This window comes from Sphaerodactylus townsendi, linkage group LG11 (genome assembly GCF_021028975.2).
Source record: "Sphaerodactylus townsendi isolate TG3544 linkage group LG11, MPM_Stown_v2.3, whole genome shotgun sequence".
NCBI lineage: Eukaryota > Metazoa > Chordata > Lepidosauria > Squamata > Sphaerodactylidae > Sphaerodactylus > Sphaerodactylus townsendi.
Genome location: NC_059435.1, coordinates 32,092,664 through 32,114,739, shown reverse-complemented (window position 1 = coordinate 32,114,739; position 22,076 = coordinate 32,092,664). Strand labels below are relative to the sequence as shown.

At 41.3% G+C, this 22,076-nt stretch overlaps 1 protein-coding gene across 1 annotated transcript in view; it reads right to left on the bottom strand.

Moving 5' to 3' along the window:
- Nucleotides 1-11,755: 11,755 nt before the first annotated feature.
- The window catches only part of GADL1 (glutamate decarboxylase like 1), a 104,722-nt gene continuing 94,401 nt past the window's right edge, over nt 11,756-22,076 (bottom strand). Inside the window, exon 17 of the mRNA XM_048510783.1 lies at nt 11,756-13,000. Coding sequence (XP_048366740.1) covers nt 12,827-13,000 — 174 coding nt within the window. The 3' untranslated portion in view covers nt 11,756-12,826. The remainder of the gene's footprint in view (nt 13,001-22,076) is intronic.

Genomic DNA, 22,076 nt, shown 5'->3' with positions numbered 1-22,076 from the left:
ATTGTTTGCTGGGGCAGAAAAACCTGCCATATGGAAGTCCTGTTGCACTGTACTGAGCTGACATTTGTCTGAAAACCTCAGACTATCATCACTATGTAGAAGTCACCTCAGTCAGACTGCCTGGCACAGAGTAAGTTAAACACACAAAACTGATGCTGCCGAGTCAGAGCACTGATCTGTGAAAATCAATATTGTCTTCTCTGACTGGTGGCAGCTCACCAAAGTCTCGCGTTGATGTCTTTCACATCACCCAAACCTTTTAATTGGAGATGGCAGCGACTGAAACTGTGGTTCTGCAAGCAGCCGCTCAAATGGCCATTCCTGAAGATTCCTGAAGCAATGTGTTCTTGGTAGACTTTGTGGACCAGTTGAGTGATCATGTGAGATGGTGAACTATGTCAAGAAGGGTCCCCCTCTCAAGCTTGAGATTAACAGGTCTTCCAGTCTGTTGTGTTAGCCTTGTTTGCATTGAGCTTCCTAAAGGTGTGTGGGCACGGAAACTGTAACATGAGAGTCAGGTAAACAAGAAAAAGAAAACGCTCAGGTATGTTCTTAGACCTCAAGGTGCTGTTGGGATTTTGTTTTACAACAGTTACCCCTTTGCAAGCAGGTGTTACCGGTATCAGCTTACCACTGATGGAAAATTCCTTGCCTTTAAGCCTGATACATATACACATGCTGAATGGGGCATGGAGAGGGGATAAACTGGAAATGTATAATTCTTTGGATGTTTGCAAACAACTGCCCATCACTCTCCCATTCCCTGTGACCACTTCCTGTGTGTGAAGTCTTCCTTAAAACGAAGGAGAGAAGGCAAGGTAGAAATATTTTAAATAAACAAATTTAAGATATGCAAACAAACTGAAAAAGATAGCAATGTTATGCTCCAGCTGTTTGTTTGCATTGGCTTATAGTTGTTTTTTTCTGTTTGGTTCTCAGATAATAATGCTGCTAATCTCTTTTATAAGAAGAGCGGTATGTTGGCAGATACACCAATATTTATAGGCATATTTGAAAATCATTGTACATTTTTCAGAGGTGCATATCTGGTGATAGCTGATTACAATGGATTACTGTCAAGCTGTTGGCATCACAAGGTAAGTGTTGCAGCAATGAACTAAGTATATTAAGCCACTGTTCAGAACAACCCTGTAAGCTCTTTCGGCCTTGAAAAAAGAAGGTAACACTTTCTCTTTGCATACTTTCTAATTAGCTCAATTGCATGCTTGGTTATCCTATTGGTGACTTCCAAACCTTTCTGCTCGTTGCCTTTAATTAGCATGTCAGTCACAGTGGGGGGTTGTTATATCTCCGTCTTTTAATACAAAGCAAATAAGACTCAGTGGTTTGAAGAACTTTACAAACTTAATTTAAATGGGATAAGAACTTTCCTTCTGTGTCAGAGCAGATCGCAGAAATGTGAAGCTTTGGTCATGGGTTTCTATTGACTTTATTGTGTGTGTTTTGTGATTCTACACGAGTAACCCCCCTCCCCTCAAACTTCACACACAATTTGATGCTGGGTGAAAAATTTTCAGCTTTCATTTAAGATGCTATCCTTAAAGAGTTATTTTGTGTTGTTAAAAAGATTAGCCTTCTACAATTAGCTACAGCTAAAAATCTGGAAATGCTTGCCCTCTCCTGCTCAAGATACTATGCTTGGAACTAAATCTTCAACAAAAATCCAGCTTTTCATTTTGTTCCTTTGTTCCGGTATATTCTGTCACGGCATTCATGAATGGATGGTACCCTGTTTCCCTGAAAGGAGACGAGGACTTTTTCACATGTGTCACTGGGTCAGGGGGAGGGTGTATGTGTCTTAAATTTGCATGCATGTTACAGGTATGTATAGTAGGTGCATATAACTTTTAAAAAGGAGGATGGGTTCATATAATGGATTATTTCTTGGGAAAATATAGGAATGATCAACTTTTGTGAAGAGGCTTAAGTACTGGTTGTTTATTTATTTTTACTTTGTAGAAAGCAAAAAAAAGTTCATTTTTTTTTAAAAAAACTGTCGTGACAAATTGCTGCCGCCTTTGGCCATCAAGCCGAAACTGATCCTGGGGATTTTGGAAGATAAGAGGTGGAGAAAGATAAAAGAGGTGGTTTGCTGTTGCCTGATTTTGTGTCACAGCTCTGAAATATCTTGGTGATGTCACACCTAAATACTGATCAGGGCAGAGGCATATAAAGGGGGGAAAGCGCCCAGTGCACCGGTGAGTCCTCCGCCCCCGTGTTGCCCTGGAACACCCCTGTCCCACCCTGGAACGCCCCTGCCATGCCTCCAGAATTCCCTTGCCACACCCCCACAGGGGCGCACGTCCAATGCGTCGTGCACCCCTCCATCCCCTTGGAGCTACACCTCTGGATCAGGGCCAACTATGCTTAGCTTCCAAGATCCAACAAGCCTGAGCTATTTATGTCAGGGCAAATTTCTATGAGACAGAAAACCAGTTCTTAAATCCCCACTCCACCTCTATAGAAGTTAGATCCCTGTTAAGAAGTGCCATGGGGGCACAGGGGCCAAAGACTGATATAAAAGGAAGCCACCCCTCTCAACAAGATGGATGCCCTTCAAAGAGAGTCTTGATATCCATCTTGTGTGTCAAGCTTTTGCAGGAAGAAGATTGACAGCTGAGCTTTTCCCCTGGACATAAGGTGTGCCTGACTGGCAGAGGCATAGCTCCAAGGGAGTGGGGGGTGCACGATGCACTGGGCACACGCCCCTGTGGGGATTCCAGAGATGCGACGGGGGCAGAGGACACACCAGTGCACCGGGTGCTTTTTTCCCTTTGCTACCCCTCTGCTGACTGGACAATGGGACTAGCTGATCCCCACAGTGTCACCCTAAGGTGATTTAATTAGCACTCTGAACTGATCATTATGTACCTTATCTGCACCCATCCCTGCAATAAATCAGTATTTAAGAGAATAGTCCAGGAGTTCTCTTGCATCCCAACAACCCACCAAGTTTCTGCTATCTTTTTGTTGGAACTCTGGAAAAGCAATCAATTCTTTGTCTCTGGTTTTCTTGCCAGTTTACCTTACACTACCTCAGTACCCATTCTGTGGTATAACTATTGGTGCTTCAGCCATTCATTGTGTGTGTGTGTGTTCTGGATCCACATGCCCACCCCCGCTTGAGTTTAGCCACTTCCTTTGCTCCTGAAAACTCAGGTCATTTTCTTCCTCAACACTGTTTTCCCTGGATGTCCTTTCAAGACTGGTAAATATCACCCATTCCTGAAACAGGACCCATTCTGTGGTATAACTATTGGTCCTTCAGCCATTCATTGTTTGTGTGTGTTCTGGATCCATATGCCCACCCCCACTTGAGTTTAGTCACTTCCTTTGCTGCTGGAAACTCTGGTAATTTTCTTCCTCAACACTGTTTTCCATGAATGTCCTTTCAAGATTGGTAAATATCACCCATCCCTATCCCTGAAACGCTATCGAATGTCTTCCCTTTTCTCTTGGTTTTTGGATGCTTTGCATGCGTATGTTCATCGCTTAATATATATTTCTTGTTTTATTATTTAATAAAACCCGTTCGGTTTTATACCTGCTTCTGCATTTAAGTGTTTTCAGCAGGGATGACCATGGTATGCAATCAGCCAAGATTGGGAATTAATTCAGCTTGAAGAAAAAGTCTCAAAGATGTAGTAGTTCTAGAAGGTTCATATTTCTTTGACTCTCCACATAGGGCAGCCTAATGCATCAGCTGCTTTTAAGGTTAAAAATAGATCACAAAATAGTTCAAAAAAACCCCCCACAACAGCAACACTCACAAAAATTGCAAGACTTCAACAGATCAACCACATTAAAAATGAACAAATAGTGACTATTTCAGACTAAATGGAGAAAAAAGCAAGCTTCTAGTCCCTTCATAATAGGCAGCTATGCGCTTGAGATCTGTAGCCAAAGTCGTGCTGCACCTGTAAGATTGATGTGTGAGAATTTGATTTACTTACATTTAGAATTTTCTTTAGGATACAGAGAATGTGCTTTAGTCAAGAGGTGTTGTGGTTATTTATTTAGATCCCTCCTCTCCACCCAGTGGGGACCCACAGCGGCCTTCCTCTTCTTTATTTTTTCCTATGTGTGGTAAGCCAGGCTGCAAGTGTGTATGACTGGCCCAAGATCACCCAGCAAGTTTCCAGAGCAGAGTGGGGAGTCAAACCTGGGTCCAGCACTATAACCACTAGACCACATTGCCTCTAAATTAGAATGACAGGCTACGGTAACCTATAAAGTTCACTGGGTGATCTTATGCTCTTTCCATATTCCCAGCCTAACCTATTTCACAGGGATTTTTTGAAGATAAAATACACAGGAGAGAACCATATGCACTGTCTCAAACTCGTAGTGAGGACACTAAAAATGTGACAGGTAGATCTGCTCTTCACCAGTCTCCTGGGGACAATCCATTCGGGAGGTGGTATTGCATAGTTGAAAAATCCTTCCAAAGATTGAACTACAATAGCTTGAGCAGGCATCATTTTCCCCAAGAACCTGTTGTTAAGGTGCACATGTGCACAGAATTCATAGACAACTTGGAGCAGCCATTTCCACTTCACCCAAGCAATACATGTCCTGTCATCCTATCACCCACTGGCTCCCTTCTTCCAGAAGCCAATTGAGGCTTTAGTTCAGGACTTAACAGAGATCTCAGAATGCAGCTTCTGCATCTTCGGACTCTCATCTTGTGCATGTCCTTTGCTGTAGTGACAGTAGCTCTGTTCCCATGTAAATGCATGACCCACATACATCCTGCATGCATGTGCATACATCTATTTATAATCAGGTTGCCAGGCTGATCAAGGATACTGTTTCACAAACAAATAAAGGCTTTTTGTTACTTAGGACAAAAAGCCTCCTCCTTTGGTAGCATGGCAGGCAGACCCTTGATTTTGCATTTCATTTTGCATTATTGTTTCTTTAACTTGGGGCTTCAGAGGAGGAGAGTATGCAAATTGCAGGATCTATTCTGTGCTTGCTCTAATTCAGTGGACACTTCTTTTCCAAACAGAAGTGTGCTTGCAAAGGTTAATATTTTGGAAATGGATGCAAACCCATGTTGGAAAACTGTTCCAAACCATGGGCATGCTGCTCAAATGCAGCTTCTTCATTTGAGGACTTCAGCTTTAATTTTAGCTATTTTAATTAGCATGTAAGGAATTTGTATTTTAATTACTTGTCGAAAGTTGCCTCAGCATAGACGGTGAGGCAGAGAGTATGTTTTGAAAATAGTTTTTAAAAATGGATTGAGCTCAATTTCTCTACTAAATATGATTCCATGTAATTACTACATTAATTATTGGAGTGGATTTATCATAGCTCCTCCAGCACCCTTACCTGCGTGCAAAGCCACAAACTTTGCTGGTAATTATTTTGCAGGATCAGATTAAATGAAATGCTGAACAATCTGCGTACATTTGTAATTCCATTTTTGCCATGTTGCTCATATGAATTCTATTTTAATGACTATGTTAATTGACAGCCAGAAGTAATGAAGAAGAAATTACATGCACTGTGAGCTGTACACTGTACTTTCATTAAATTGACATTTTTTTGTTTCTTGTTGTTGTTTTGGAATCAGCTTCATAATGAAATATTCTAAGTGGTATTCATTTCCAGTAGGTGGGTATTAACCACAACATGATATTGTCAACAACTCCTACTTCCAAGAAGAACAAAATACATACAGGGCAACTAAAAGCGAGGAATGCGGAAATTTTATGAAAGTCTCGTCTTCATCATTCTTGATTAATTTGCTCCTTAGTTATTAAACTTAATTTTAAATTTGCCTTGAGGCAAACAATTAATGAATGGAAATAGGTTTCTTTTTATAGACATCCCCAAGTAGTAATACAAAAAGTTCTTGGAACCAGTGATATTTATTTATTTATTTATTTATTTACATCCTGCCTTTCTTCCCAATGGGGACCCCAAATGGCTTAAATCATTCCCCTCTCCTCTATTTCATCCTCACACGAACAATGTTAGGTAGGTTCCCTGAGAGGTCCAGGGTCACTTAGCAATTTTTCATGGCTGTGGGGATTTGAACAGGGTCTCCAAGATCCTAGTCCAACACTGTAACCTCTACACCATGCTGGACGCATCAAAAGAGAACTTTGGGGGCTCTTGGCTAGTTTCACTGATTGAATGCTGTTGGGTTTTTAGCTTCTCTATTGTATCAATATTATCTGATTGATTATTGGAGTTGGTTTCTCTGCTGCGGCCTGTTCTGTACTTTTTATGCATATTGGCCGATTATAATCGTCACACTTTGTTTACATTTCAATTAAAATATTTGGCATTTATAATTATTGTATCATACTTCTGAAAAAATAAGGATAAAACCTCAAATCTTCATAAAATAATCCCACCTTAATAGAATATTATAATTTCAAACCTAAAAAGGTACCAGAATAAAATACGAAATTGTGTGTGTGTTTGTGCATGTGTGTGATAAGTGCCATCAAGTCGCTTTTGACTCATGGCAAACCTATAAATCAGCATCTTCCAAAATGTGTTTTGATTAACAGCCTTGTTCAGGTCTACTCAATTGAGGGCTCTGGCTTCTTTTATAGAGTCTATCCATCTCATGTTGGCTCTTCTTCTATGGACATCTTGGATATAAAAGCTAGTCAAATGGCATGTTAGCTACCAATGGTTTAGTGGAACATAAGTTCCTCAACCTTGCCACAGAAGGCGCTCTATGTCCTTCTTTTGACAAACTATTCCAAGGGCCTCCACTGAACACAAGCAAGTCATGTAGCTCCCAGGATTAGGGAATCTCTAGCAGAAAACATTTAGAGGAAAAAAACTGGTTTGTCAGTGGCCTTGACAATTGATAGACAGGCTGTAAATATTTTTAATACCACACATAAATAACACCAAAACAAAATATTCTGATTCTTATATGATTTAATACGCTGAAAATGGCCACCACTGCTTCACTGAAAGATCTAATCCACCTCCTACTGAAATCAGAGAACTCAGCCAAAAAATTCCCTTGTATTGGCTCTTCAGCATTCAGAGGTGCTCATCAATAGTGTCAAAAACAATCATTTAACATTTTGTCTATTAGTATACTTAATTTTCACAGTTTAAAAATCAATATTATTCTATTAATTCTGCTATAAGTTGTATAAGTTAACTTATCCCTTCAGAATTTAAATATTATTCCTGCTTAATCATTATGCAATTATAGAATTTCTATAACGGATTATTTATTGTTAGAAACAAATGCATATAATTTTGTAAAACTTTAATTTAAAAATGGAGGTGGGAGATTTCCATTGTAATTTTTTCCCCCATGGTTCACAATGCATTTGCCAGCTGGAATAGTTCTGAGTGTATCCAACCTGCAATTAGCATGCTTAATCAAGACATAGTGAATATATCCAATTAAATTATTTTTGCAACTGTAATATTTCAGAATATAATAATAACATTTGTCATAAGCTGCTCGCCATTCTGCAGCTGCAATACACTGGAAAACTGATAATTGCTAGCAGCTTTGATAACCTTTGTGGATTATCCTAATATTAAGTGATTACATTATTTCAAGCCCATAGGGGAAAGTAAGAGAGAAAGAGCCTGGGTGGTCTCAGCTGCTAGATGGACACATTTAGTGTGTGACAGTGCTTCGTGAATTGTACACAGTGTAAACTATTATGCAAACAACCAGTGAGACAAAGCTGCTCAGTTTATCCATTCTCCTAATTATTTAGTCTAACTCTTGTTTATGGCTGGATCATCCACCTTTCAGTCCTTCTCTGATAAACCCATAAAATATAGATTGAAGGTTACCACAGGGTTGAAGATATATACATAGCTCAAGCAGAGAGAGTTGTGTTAATAGAGTACACAGATTATCATCCCTGTTCGCAACTGCTTTCCCATTCAATCCATGGGAGGAACTGCTAAGAGATGGCAATGATTATGAAGAAGAGTTGGATTTGTATCCCCCATTGCTCTCCTGTAAGGAGACTCTAAGGGGTTTACAAACTCCTTTCCCTCCCCCCCGCCCACACAACAAACACACTGTGAGGTAGGTGGGGCTGAGAGAGCTCCAAAGAACTGTGACAAGCCCAAGGTCACCCAGCTGAATTCCCCAGATAAGCCTCCACAGCTCAAGTGGCAGAGTGGGGAATCAAACCTGGTTCCTCCAGATGAGAGTACACCTGCTCTTAACTACTATGCCACTGCTGCTCCAAATGCCTTCTCCATTTCAGTGAATGGGAATGTCAGCTGACAAAGAAAATCTGTGTTTCTGCAAAAGTGGGCAGTCTACAGCTTCAAGCTGATTAGGACTCCAGTAGGCTCACTGACAACAGAATATGTACAGTGCACTTTCACTAACAGGAGGCATTCACATATTCCTTTCATGACTTCTAATATAGTCTCATGTTCTATTGTGATAATCAGGTCTGGCCTAACAGCAAAAGCAACCCAATCAGTTGCCCTGAAAGGTATTAATAAATATTAATAAGGGCACCAACCAAACGACATGCACTTCCAGAGGTGTGCCCTTCGATCCTTTCCATTGACACAGAGGATGCTGAGGAGCAGCCTTTCCAGTATCCTCTGCGACATTGCACGAGATGTGAAATCACATTTTGTCACATAATTCCTTGGACCTGAAAGATTTCGTGGTCAGCTTTTGGCAGTAAGTACAATTATACCATATCCAGGGAATCAATTACTTTTTTCTGCCCCATCGTTCCTGTAAGCAATCAGTTTAGCATACAAGGTCTTCTTTTCATTTGACCTTCACAACAACCCAGTGAGATAGATTAGGCTCGGTGAGTTCGTATGGCTGGCCAGGGTATCCAATGAGTTTTACAGCTGAGTGTTTTGAACCTTGAAATCCCACAGTAGCGTGTAACACCCTAACCATTGCGCAGTGCTGAATACATATGGCAAATGCAGCCCAGGTTTTGATTCTTTTATAGAAGAAGAGCTTGTTTTTATACCCTCCTTTTCTCAACCATAAGGTGTCTCAAAGCGGCTTACCATTGCCTTCCTTCCTCCTCACTTTGTGAGGTAGGTGGGGCTGAGAGAATTCTGGGAGAACTGACTAGCCCAAGATCACCCCACAGGCTTCATGTGGAGGAGTTGGGAATCAAACCTGGTTCTCCAGATTAGAGTTTGCTGCTGTTCACCATGACTATACGAAGTGGCAGATGAACTACTTAGATTCAGTAGCTTGGTAGCAGAGAGGGGCTGTGGCTTCATGGAAGAGTATCTCCAGAATGGAGAAATGGTTAAGAATGGTGTATTCTAATCTGGAGAACTGGGTTTGATTCTCCGCTCTTCCACATGAACAGTGGACTCTAATCTGGTGAACTGGAGTTGTTTCCCTTCTCCTACACATGAAGCTGGCTGGGCCATCTTGGGCTAGATGCATTTTTTTCAGAGCTCTCTCAGCCCCACCTACCTCACAAAGTGTCTGTTGTGGGAAGAGGAAAGGAAGGAGTTTGTAAGCAGCTTTGAGACTCCTTATGGTTGAGAAAAGCAGGGGATAAATCCTCCTCCTCCTCCTCCTTTTGCATGCAGAAGATCGTAGATTCAGTCTCTGGCATCTCCAGTTTAAATGGATTGGGTAGTAAACCATTTTTTGCTCTGACCTAGCCCAATCTTGTTAGATCTCAGAAACAAAGCAAGGTTGGCCCTGGTTGGACTCCCAAGGAATTGCAGGGTCGCTATGCAGAGAAAGGCAATGGCAAACCACCTGTGTAAGTCTCTGGCCTTGAAAACCCCATGGGGTTGACATGAGTCAGCTGTGACTTGATGGCACTTCATTCATACTCAGAAGGCAATTTGGAAAACCTTGACGGCAAGACAGACTTCATGTGTTCAAATATGTTTGGTTTCTAGGTGAATGTAGCTGAAAATTGACACAGTAGGTGCAACAATGATCCAAGCCCAGTTTGCTCAAGCCACTAAGTGATTTCATGACAGAAATTTGGTTGAGGCCACCACTTTCCACCTTCCATCTTGTCAGCCCTGCTACGATCAATGACCAACAGTTTTTATGTGCTTTAGCTGAACGCTCCTCCCCGCCCATGGGCCTTTGTTCTTTTTTGTCATTTGGACCTTTATGGTCCTCCCCATCTCCTTGTAAAGACCGGGGAAGTAGACTATAGGCTGAAAATGTTATTTTATTAATCATCATCTATTTATATAAGTTGGGTTTTAGTATTTATTGTAGAGTTGTGCTGTTTTTATATGCAATTTAAAATGTCTGTAAGTTGCCTTGAGCCCAACCATGGTAGGGAACAGGTAGGATATAAATGCAATGCAATGCAATACAATACAGTGCTATTCAGACTGCCATGTAATCCAGACTCTTGGCTGTTCTTTTGTAGCTCTCAAGGAAAGAAAAGGCATGCTTATTCTAAGGAATGTTTGACCTGTGAGAGCCTTGGTTATAGAATACGTGTGTGTACGGGATATCTGCTTTATTCCTCCTCTTAGTGGAGCATCTAATGTTCTGATCACGAAAGCTTTTTGGACAAGCCTTTGCAGACAAAGGATCAACTGAGCTTCTACAGCTTTGCCCCGTCAGAATCACTGGTTGTTGACAGAGTATTTGGGTATATCATTTAAGGATAGAAATGAAAATAAACTGCAATCCTGCTGGAAGAGATAGGCTTTTATGGAGAGCTTTTTCAAGCACACAAATCCATGTTTTCTTCCCTGAGACAAAACTGTGGAATCCAACAGACTTCCAAAGAGTTTCCACTGACAGCAACGAGTGACTGTCCTGTAATTTCTTTAGAAAGAGAGTAGTCTGGATTTAACCACATTTTCTGCTGGTGAAAAAGAAAGCAGGGAACGGGGCTTTGACCACCTAAAATGCTATGCTAAGGATAACAGGATCTGCATGGACTAAAATCATGTGGAACAGTCTGCAGCTGGGTGGAAATTGGGCGCAACTGAGTGAAAAAGCTAGCTGAATCCAAGATACTATCTTCATGTACAGTAATTTTTTTAAAAAAACAACAGTATTTGAAGGATGACTTCCCAGAATTTCTACATGTCTTGTTTTTACTTAAGCAAATTCCCACTTCACGAGATAACCAAGAAATAAGATTTTTTTTTGGACACTGTAATAGGTGAACATGTCAGCCCTGTGTTTTTCAAGCACTATGAGTAGGCAGAAAGGTGGTATTAACATGTTCTAAATACATTTGACTGTCTTCCTATTACCAGAATCAGAGGTCTTCGCATGGTGGCTCACCTGGATGTCAGAGTGCCTCCTCTCCATAGATCAGTGGTGGCGAACCTTTGGCACTCCAGATGTTATGGACTACAATTCCCATCAGTCCCTTCCAGCATGGCCAATTGGCCATGCTGGAAGGGGCTGATGGGAATTGTAGTCCATAACATCTGGAGTGCCAAAGGTTCGCCACCACGGCCATAGATCATTTGCCCCCTTGGTTGCTTGAAGACTCTTCCCTCCCCCCCCCCCCCCCAACCCCCTATCTACAATGTTTGCAAGGGTCATAACGTCATTGTATGCTGAAGTGAGTATACTATCTTGGGAAGAGTGAGCAAGAATGAAGATTGAACTTCCACAATAACATTGTTGCTTTTCATTTCTCTGAGACTCTGGGAGTCAAAGTGTGGTTGTGATAGGTTCGGAGGCAGGGACAATTGTTAACAAGCTATTTTGCAAGAACTGGAAAATGTGTAAGAGGAACAGCTGTAGATTTTTTAAAATAAAAAGTCTATTACCTTAGTGGTTGCTCACTTTTTATTCCAATATTCAGCTAAAAACAAGTGTATAGGCTTCAATATGCTATTAAAAAAGGACCCCTACAATTTTGAGGCCGCTGTGTACTGGATATTAAATAGCCTGAGGATAGAGGATATAACATTATAGAGCTCTAATATTAGTTCATGTCACAAATTTAACTTCCAAATTCAATGTACAGATACAACAGAAGTCCCACTTACAGTAATGGAAGATCATGAACAACAAATTTATTTTCTAAACTGACCGTAACATCAATTAAATAAAACAGGAAAACCCATTATGGGTATTTCAGCATCACAAAAATAGTTAGTCGCCTTATTAACTGCATTTCTAGTTAAATATTATGAGTAAATTTCAATTTAGAAACACACCATTGGTTGAATCATTACAATCATCTTTAAATAGCCACACAGAATTAAAAAAATACAACTCTATGAGAAATATATATTTATATATATACACACACCAATGCACACACGTCAATTATTTTAGCTTGAATATTTCTAAGATGTTTGAGAAATACCTTGCTTATGCATTTTCAATATGGATTTAATGTGAACAGTGGAAAGGCTCATGAACCAACTGCAATATTTTGATTGCCAAAGAAATTACAGGTGCTTTTGGGAAAGCTGGTAGACAACTGAACACTCAATCCACCAACTGTTGCATTGCAATTGACCTTGAGTCTCTAAATTTTAGCCAACACCACACTAACTTTGTAAAATACACATTAACCCAGCCTCAGGCCTTTTGTAGCAATGGAAATCCCATTGACTTCAAATAACTTAAAACAGTTTGTCACTGGTTAAAATTTGGCCCATCTGAACATCAATTTTGAACTTAATACCTGCCAACAATGAACGCAATATTTATTTCAAAAGCATTACTTCCCTGCTGTCCCTTTCCCTAAATATTGTTTCAGACTGTAGTTTTCAATTATTTAAGCATTGATCTATGGGCTCCATGGTCTAGTACAATTATCCTCTGTGTATTCTTAGATCTGTAAACTCTACACGCACACAAGGTGTCCCTTGTGTTGCGGAATACCAGTTACAAGTCTTGACCAAGGGAGTCTATCTCGTCGAGCAGGAAATCCATGTCCTCACGGCTCACGTGGGGGCTGATAATGACCTGACGAAAGAAGTTGACTTTGCCGCTATGAGGCTGGTATCCCAGCATCATGCTACCTTTTTTCATCATTCGCTCTTTAATAATGGGTGCAACCTAAAATGCAGTGGACAAAAGGACATACATTTAGAAGAAGAACCTGTTGCACAGAGAAGAGTTTGTAAGACTGGGAGTCATTATGCAATTTTTTTCTCAAAAAAAGGGGGGAAAAGAAACATGACAAAACAAATCTGACATATGTTTATTGAATGAGAATTTGTGAACAGTGATTTGGATCCAGGAGGCTTTATCGCTCAGCCTCATTTAATTTTCCTTACTACAGTCCTCATCCGAGTTGTATTTGTCCTTGCAAGTCTCATGAGCCCTTTTTGGTTGTCAAAGGAAGAACCCCCTTGTTACCAGTCAGGCCTGTGGTGGATGGGGGTGCCCTGTTTTTAAACACAGTGTCACTACTCAAGCTACCAACCTGATGAGGTGGTCTAGGGATGTGTGTCAAGAAGGGGTGCCCTCCACTGCATTTGATACAGTCACCTACAAGACAGCATTTCTGCCTGGGAAAACCCTCGCCAGAATCAGTTATACAAAACACCTTGCCGCACCTTTCTCTAAACAGGGCTGTTCAACAGTGGAATTCACTGCCTCAGAGAGTGGTGGAGTCTCCTTCTTTGGAGGTTCTTAAACAGAGGCTGGATGATCATATGTCAGGAGTGCTTTGAATGATTGTTTCTGCATGGCAGGGGTTTGGACTTGATGGCCCTTGTGGTCTCTTCCAACTCTATGATTCTAAACAGATTAGAGAAAAGCAATGCTTCCAGCATGGGAAGGCCATTCCCATCTCCTGCTGAGTCATACACCTCCATTGAAACAAAGGATATGCTAAACTCATTCATCAAGGACGTTCCTGCCTGACTTTTGTACTGAATACTACGGTAATTTCATTCCTAGTTCCTAATTTCTCCACAAGACCACCTTCCCTGTTGGTTTTTTGTCCCAAAGCTAAAATTAATTTAGTGTCACCCTAACACATTAATATCATCCTGGCACACCCTGGTTTGACGCATCAAGTCTAAGTACTGACCATTTTCCACCCTTCAGTGTAAACACTTAACCTTTTGTCTCCTCTCTGGACAAGCTAGCTTTGCCTTTGTTCTGGGAGATCAGGATCACTTGGCATACCCTGAGGACCCATTCTTCCCAATAAATAGCTTGTAACCCCCGCACCCAGTGTTTAGAATCTTTCTTGGACACCTCTTTGTCTGGCAGATTCAGTCCCCAATGCATTGTCTCTTCTTCTACTGATGCTCAGTATGGTCCACTGACTCTGCTTCTCAGATCCAAAGCTTCTTCAGGATCTAGTAAAGTATCACCTGCCTATCTCCAAACCTATCCCCTCAATGCTGTCTACATCTTAGGACTCTGAATTCTCAGCTGCTCTGATTATGTGCTTGTATATTTTTATTTTTCTTCAATAAAATTGCTAAACTTGTACTACATTCTCTTGTGGACTTCTTAATGAAAAATGATTCCTGTAGACATAAGCAGAAAAGATTTTGAGCTTACCCAGCCTCTTGTTAAACAAGGTCTGCCCTCACTAATTCCCCACTCTAACAGTGGCAGGCTGCAACATTTTGAGTAGTACCTTCCTCTTTTTTTACCAGTGGAAAGGATCGATTAAATGATTGCTTGGCATTGGATCCCTTTTCATCAATGGAAGAAAATCTTCCAAGACCTGCAAGTCTTACTTCCAATAGAGAAATACTTCTTTCAACCGAGGAAGCCTTTTCCCATCAAAACACATACATGCAGTGATTTTCCAATGGAGAAACACTTTCTTGAAGGAAATGTTGGCAAAAGAAACCCACATAATTCAACTTAGAGGACCTTATGATACAACTCTTAGCTCACAATCCACTGCCCAAAGAATTCCTTTCTACTGTTCTCAGAATTCATAGCTACAGTTCCCTTCATTGGCTTTATTCCTGTATATAGACACATGCACACATCAGAGGGAGGCATCTGCCCAGGAGGACATAGGGTCGGTCTTGCCCTGACTTACTAAGCAACATTTAAGTTGACTGAAATGTAGTGGGTTACTCTGGTGTAGTTTAACATTCTGATGCTTTCTTAGCAACAACATAGAAGATTAATGAACAGGTGAGCTATAATTAACATGTATGCGTTTGTGTGCGTGTGTAAAGTTGTATCAAGTTGCAACCAACTTAAAGCAACCCCAGCAAGAGGTTTTCAAGGCAATTGAGAATCAGAGGTGGTTTGCCATTGCCTTCCTCTGCAGAACCTTCCCTGGAGCTCTCCCTTCCTAAGCCTTGCTTAGCTCCCAATATCTGACGAGATGGGGCAATACCGTGCTGCCTTCCCTCCCATACATACACCTTCAGTGAGCCAGCAAAATAGCTGGATTCTTATGAAGTCCAGTTCTTTTTATTCTGCAATTGCATTGTCATTTGGAAAGAATGAAACATTGCAATGAACAGTATCTCAACATCGAGATGAGGAAATCTATATTTTTCTGGTACACTGCTTATTTTGAAATTGGATTTGTGTGTGTATGATTTTTTATTAGCTAATGCACTGAGCAGAGAAGCATCCTATGAATATTGGGTGAAAATAATCACTTTAAAAATAAAAAACCCTCAAGAGTTAGATTCTATTCTCCAGTTTCATCAATCTTCAAAACTAGCTGTGCAACTTTAACTTTAAGTGTACAACAACCAACACCAATAACTAATCTTCTTCTTTAACCCCCCCCCCCCACCCTTTACATTATAAAAAAAACATCAGCCACGTTGGGCCCAGTTTGCAACAAATTTTTCTTGTTGGGCTCTACCTTTAGGTCTAGAATAGATTATTTTTGCAAAAACTGCGTAATACAACTTATTCGCTCCCTTGTTTCCCCTTCAACAGATGTCTCACACCCAGATGCAGGGACACCATTTTCAAATTATAATGTTGGGGGTTGAGTAAAGGATGTATTACTCTTCTTTCTTGAGGTGGGGCCACAGATAACTGAAATTGCTCTTCAGAAATCACCAGGAAGATGAAATCACACATCTCATCTGACAGCCACCCTGAGCAGAGCTGTCCTAAGCAGTTACATCCTTCTGACTGTCCATTATATAGAAAAGGATAGCATTTGTTCCTTGTTTGTTTCTTTCACAAATCATATCGTCAGGATTCATTCCAGGCTGCATTTCAGCAGTGTTATCAATGCTAGAATTAAACCTGGAAGAAACCAAGTAAGGAAAGACTAGAATGCTTCTGAGCAAGTGCATTATACATTCCCTTCACCATGCATAATCACATCCAGACTTCAGTAACTACCATGAGAGGCACAATGCTGCAGAACTGCTAACATGAACCATTCTGCCATGAAGAATATAGATGATGAAAAAGCTGCATATGGGAAGAACCCTCCCAGGGCCCTGGTCATATCTAACAGGCAGGCAACAGCCCCAGGGGTCTGCAACCTGCGGCTCTCCAGATGTTCATGGACTACAATTCCCATCAGCCCCTGCCAGCATGGCCAATTGGAAGGGAAGGGGAGGGAGCCCGGCATCTGGACCCTAGTGGAGGGAGGGGGAGGGGTGCCATGCAAAGGAAAGGGGGGGAGGGAGAGATGGCATGCAAGGGAGGGAAGGGGAGGGCCATGCTGGCAGGGGCTGATGGGATTTGTAGTCCATGAACATCTGGAGAGCCGCAGGTTGCAGATCCCTGCCCCTAGCATCTCTCTTTCTTAAAAACCCAGCCCTGAATGACACAGTCTGCAATCCAAGCGCACTTCCTTGTTCATGTGCTCTACTTAAAACACATTTAAGAATCATTCTGTAGCTCTCTTGAAATTACAGTGCAGAAATTCATCCACAGGTGGCAGACTCAAGGTCTTCGTGGGCTGTGCCCGGAATATTGGCCTGACAAGTCTGTACTGAGAAAATGAATACTTGCAATATAACCTCTAAAAATACAATTTCCCCTCAACTTGCTCTGAGGTTTTTCGTTGAAATGAGCAAATGTCCCACTGACTTTGATTTTGCACTTGTTTACTGGGTCTCAAAAAGCCAGTAACAGACTCAGCTGCTTGAGATACTCAAGAAAGACGATGCTGCCTACTTTCCCTTAACAGCATTATTTTTCTCTGGCAACATTTTACAAGATACGTTTCACTTGATGAAGACCCTGCAGTTAATTTCAATACAAATGTCATAAAATTACTCAATATATCATCTAATCTATCACACTGTGGTTTTTCTCCACCCCTCCTCACTATTTTAAGTATGTGATGTGCAGGAATTCATTGGCTTAAAATCAATTTTGGATTTAAAAAGTTGGCATATATTCACTTTCATCTGCCACTGCTCCTTCCTGATTGCCTTTTCAATAAAAGTCTAACTTTTTATTTAGCATTTTACTACAGGCTGACACACTTCAAATATTAATTAAAAGATCACAACACGACACAAGCATGAACAAATGCCAATTCAGAATGCAATGAGCAACCAGATTTTTCTCTTCAATTTTAATGTGTGTGTGTCGGGGGGGGGGGGGGGGAGACAGACAAAAAGTACATCAGGTTATAAAACTGGTGTTAAAAGAGATCTTAGGAAATATCAGGAGTATTTCTGAATGAAGAGGACAATTAGAATGTTCCACAATAACTGTTTGAAAACCTTCAGGATTAGGTGGGTGTATTTCTTAATGCATGCAAAGCATACCAGCCTTCAAAACAAAAATCCACATGCAAATCTGAATGGGTTACTGGGAATGTGAATGGGCAAATGACTTCCCTAGAAGAGTTGGAACAGGCAAGACTAAGGAGCAACCAGGGGTGTAGCTTACTAAAGCAGTACCCAGGGTTCCCTTTAGGTGCTGCACCCTCGTTCAGATGTGGGGCCAGTGCCCTGCCTCAATCTCCATGTGGAGTTTGGAACAGCACATTTCGTTTGCTGCTGGCTGGGTCCTGCTTTGAACTGCAAGCCGGAAGCTGGCCCCAAGCCTCGCTGAGGCCAGCAGTGAACTGAGCACTGGGGGCTGACCAGCTCTAGTTTCATACTGTTGCCTCCGCAAGCATGGAGCTGGAGCTGGCCAGCTAAGGCCAGCAGCAAATGGGCAATGCAGCTCTGAACTCCACATGGAGATTTGGGCGGGGTCTGGGCGGGGTCTGGGCCTACAATTAAACTCCATGTGGAGTTTCAGGGTGGGGCCAGCTCATCTGGCCTCCCCCAAAGCTCCACGAGGAGTTCGGGAGTGGGGCTAGACCTGCTGACATCCTTGGGCCAGGGCACAGTTGCAGGGGGGCACAGCAGTGTGCTCCCCCCAAAGTAGCACATGGGGCTTTAGCCCACTTGTACTCTCTTGCTATGCTAGTAGGAGCAACAAGTCTACTCTAGATGATTCTCTAAGGCCTTCTCTGGATCTGCCCTGTACTAGAGGTGAGGCAGGTAGTGATCAAAGGTAGAACTTTGACACCTCCAAAATACTCTTCCTTGTGAGGTTCATCATTAATGGCATCATTAATGGTGAGGTACTTTCATTAATGGCATTTAAGCATCAGGCATCACCTTATTCTGTCAGACATTTGCCAGAACTCCTCTTTCTTGCATTCATTCCCTAATCCAAACCTTGGCATGTTTAAACTGATACTTCAGGTGTGTCGCTGACTTCTGTGACCACAAGAACCCTTCTGACTATTAAGCCTCCGGGCCCTGACATGGATGACCCAAGCTAACCTGATCTCATCAAATGCCAGAAGCTTAGCAGGGCTGGCCGTGGTTTGTATTTGGGTGGGAGACCACCAAGGAAGGACAGAGTTGCTCTGCAGAGGCACCATGGCAAAAAACCTCTGCTCAGTTTTTGTCTTGAAAACTTTACTGAGCCGCCACAGGTCTGCTGTGACTTGATGGGATTTTCCACCACCATTACACCGCAAGTCATTAACATTATTTTGTCCTATTCTTGTATTTGACCAGTTTTGCTAGTTTAAAGATTCAAACATCACAACAAACTGCAGTTTGGTTACACTGTTATTTGCAGTACAAACCATGGACCATCTACCATATTTACAGAGTCAGGTTAGTTTACTCCTAAATCCCAGTTAGTGTACTTGCTTTTTGTCTTTAAACCAAATCCCCAGATCCTAGCCCAAGATCCCTTTCAATTCCAGGCCTTTCTATCAGTCATCTGCAATTGGAGGGAACTGAAGGGGGGAGGCAAAGCCAAGAGCAAATCATGCTTCATACCCTCCTCATTCTTGGTTAAGGAGGCTCATGGAATCTATGAAGTTGCCTTATTCTGAGCCAGATCATTGGTCTATCAAGGTGAGTACTGTCAACTCTGGCTGGCAATGGCTCTCCAAGGTAGAGCTCTGTCACATCACCTCCTACCTGATCCTTCTGGAGAACCTGATGATTGAACCTGAAACTATCTGCATGCAAAGCAGATACTCTACCCACTGAATCACGGCTGTGGCCCTCCTTCTCCAGCTGCTCAATACCTCCCTTAATAGGATATTTTACAACCACCACTACCCATTCTCTACCAATAAATTTCCCCAGTTTTTCATCCCAGTACTGCAACTTACATATATGAAGTTTCCCTGCAGCTTTACTTTTCTTTTCAGTGAAGTCTTATCTTTAGTCTCAGTTCCAAAACTTACCCCTAGCTCAGTTCCAAAACTTACCCCTAGCTCAGTTCCAAAACTTACCCCTAGCTCAGTTCTAAAACTTACCCCTAGCTCAGTTCTAAAACTTACCCCTAGCTCAGTTCCAAAACTTACCCCTAGCTCAGTTCTAAAACTTACCCCTAGCTCAGTTCTAAAACTTACCCCTAGCTCAGTTCTAAAACTTACCCCTAGCTCAGTTCTAAAACTTACCCCTAGCTTCCAGTTCCCAAAAAAACTTACCCTCTCTAGCTCACATAGTTCCTTAAAACTTACCAATTCCCTAAGCCTCAGCAAGGCTTCTAAAACTTTTACCTCTAGCTCAGTTCTAAAACTTATCAGCTTAGCTCAGTTCTAAAACTTACCCCTAAGCTCAGTTCACAAAGAAACTTCACTCCCTAGCTCAGTTCTAAAACTTACCCCTAGCTCAGTTCCAAAACTTACCCCTAGCTCAGTCCTAAAACTTACCGCTAGCTCAGTTCTAAAACTTACCCCTAGCTCAGTTCTAAAACTTACCCCTAGCTCAGTTCTAAAACTTACCCCTAGCTCAGTTTTAAAACTTACCCCTAGCTCTAAGGCAGAAAATTATGGCATGATTATAGTTTGGGTTACATTTTTTTCTAAATTGCTTGTGTTGTGATGAATACAAGGTGTTTTTTCTTCTTCTTGGTGGTAATTAAAAGCAAACCAAGGTCACATTTCAGCTGTCACCACTACTGAAACAAATGAAAGACCAAATGTTGATGCTTTCCAACGCAGCCTCGGTCCTTTTGCCAAGGCAGTCTGTAAAAACCCAAACATGTTTTGCTTTTGTCTAGAATTTGTTCTGGGCCCATATCCCTAAACCACCAATAAATTATTGCTGTGCATGACTGCACCAAAGTTTCCCTTGTGCCATATCATACAACAAACTAGAAAGATAAATGCATTTGTCAAAATAATCGCAACCACTTCCACATTCCTCACAGCAACTGGATATTATTAACGGGAAGAAAGAGATGCCTGTATTTTACCCCTTGGTTCCTCAGCTACGAACTCGATGCTCAATCAAACCAATTCTTTGAGGACCATAATCTGGAAGTCTGAAATGTACGCCATCCTCAGCAAGCTACCAGCTTATGCCGTCATCATAGTGTAATTTGCCATGAATGTATCCAAGGGTTTTTAAATTAAAATAAGCATAAACAAACACTATCTCTAAAAAGAAACAGTAGAATGCTTTGGCTCAAATCTCAATTTGTCTATTAAGGATAGACAGTGGACATTAATCATAATGTGCATAGGGATGTGTAGGCCTGACAGTACATAAAACATGCCATGAAAAATGTTGTGCATTTATCTGATGTTAATTTGTTGTCTATCCTATCCATTAGGCCTGGAGTGCATACATTTTTTTAAAAAACCAACAAAATTTCATAAGTGCTTATAACAACATAGGGCTGTTTTGATAGACTGTTTATTGAGCTGTGTTTTAGCTGCTTGTATGGATTATGGTGGGGGTGGGGTGGCTAATGATGTCGATGGAAAGTACATTATTTTATTATTTTAATTACCATGCGTATGCATAAAGACATTGCTTGTATGATTGTGTCATTTAGTTAATTATACTTGCTGTTGTGGGTTTTCTGGGCTGTGTGGCCGTGGTCTGGTAGTTTTTGCTCCTAACTTTTCACCCACATCTATGGCTGGCATCTTCAGAGGTATGTCACAGCCAGGTGGGGCTTTCGCCTTGCAGGACTTGACTGTGCCATGGAGAGAAACAAATCTCTCTGTGACATACCTCTGAAGATGTCAGATAGAGATGCAGGTAAAAAGTCAAGAGCAAAAACTACCAGACTGCAGCCACACAGCCTGGAAAACCAATTATAGCCAGCTGATTCAAACTGTGAAATCCTTTGACAATGCATTTAATTATACTTTGTGGATTGCCTACATAAATAATCAGCAGCCTTTCTGAAACATATTATTTATTTATTTGATTTTTATTCTATCCTTCACCCTTGGAATCTGCGGAAGGGTATACATGGGTGCCCTGTGCCCATTCGATTCCACAGCAACCAAAGTTATCATACAAATCAATAGCTGTCATCATCAATGTAGTAAAAGAAGAAACGCAGCATAAGTTCAACAATAGCTATTTTTAATGGGACCTGATAATTCATTTGAAAGCATGCCATTAACATATTTGTGAAAGGCATTTTTTTCACTGCAGTATGAATTTTTTCCCCACAGAGAGAAACAAAACAGCAGCGTGTCATCTCCAAAGTTTGTTTTAAAATTCTTTTACAGTCTTTATGCATTAGGATAAGCTTTTGTTCTTTTCCTCCAGGGGAGCAAAAATCACAGTACAACTTAGAAATGTACATTCAATGCGAAATGACACATTATTTGATGACTCGCTATTTTAAAAAGTGACACGGTTCTGCTATAGAAAAATAAATGTCCCTTGAGACATTTGGGATGTTTCCCTACTGTTCACAAAGATGACTGCCATTGCCCGAG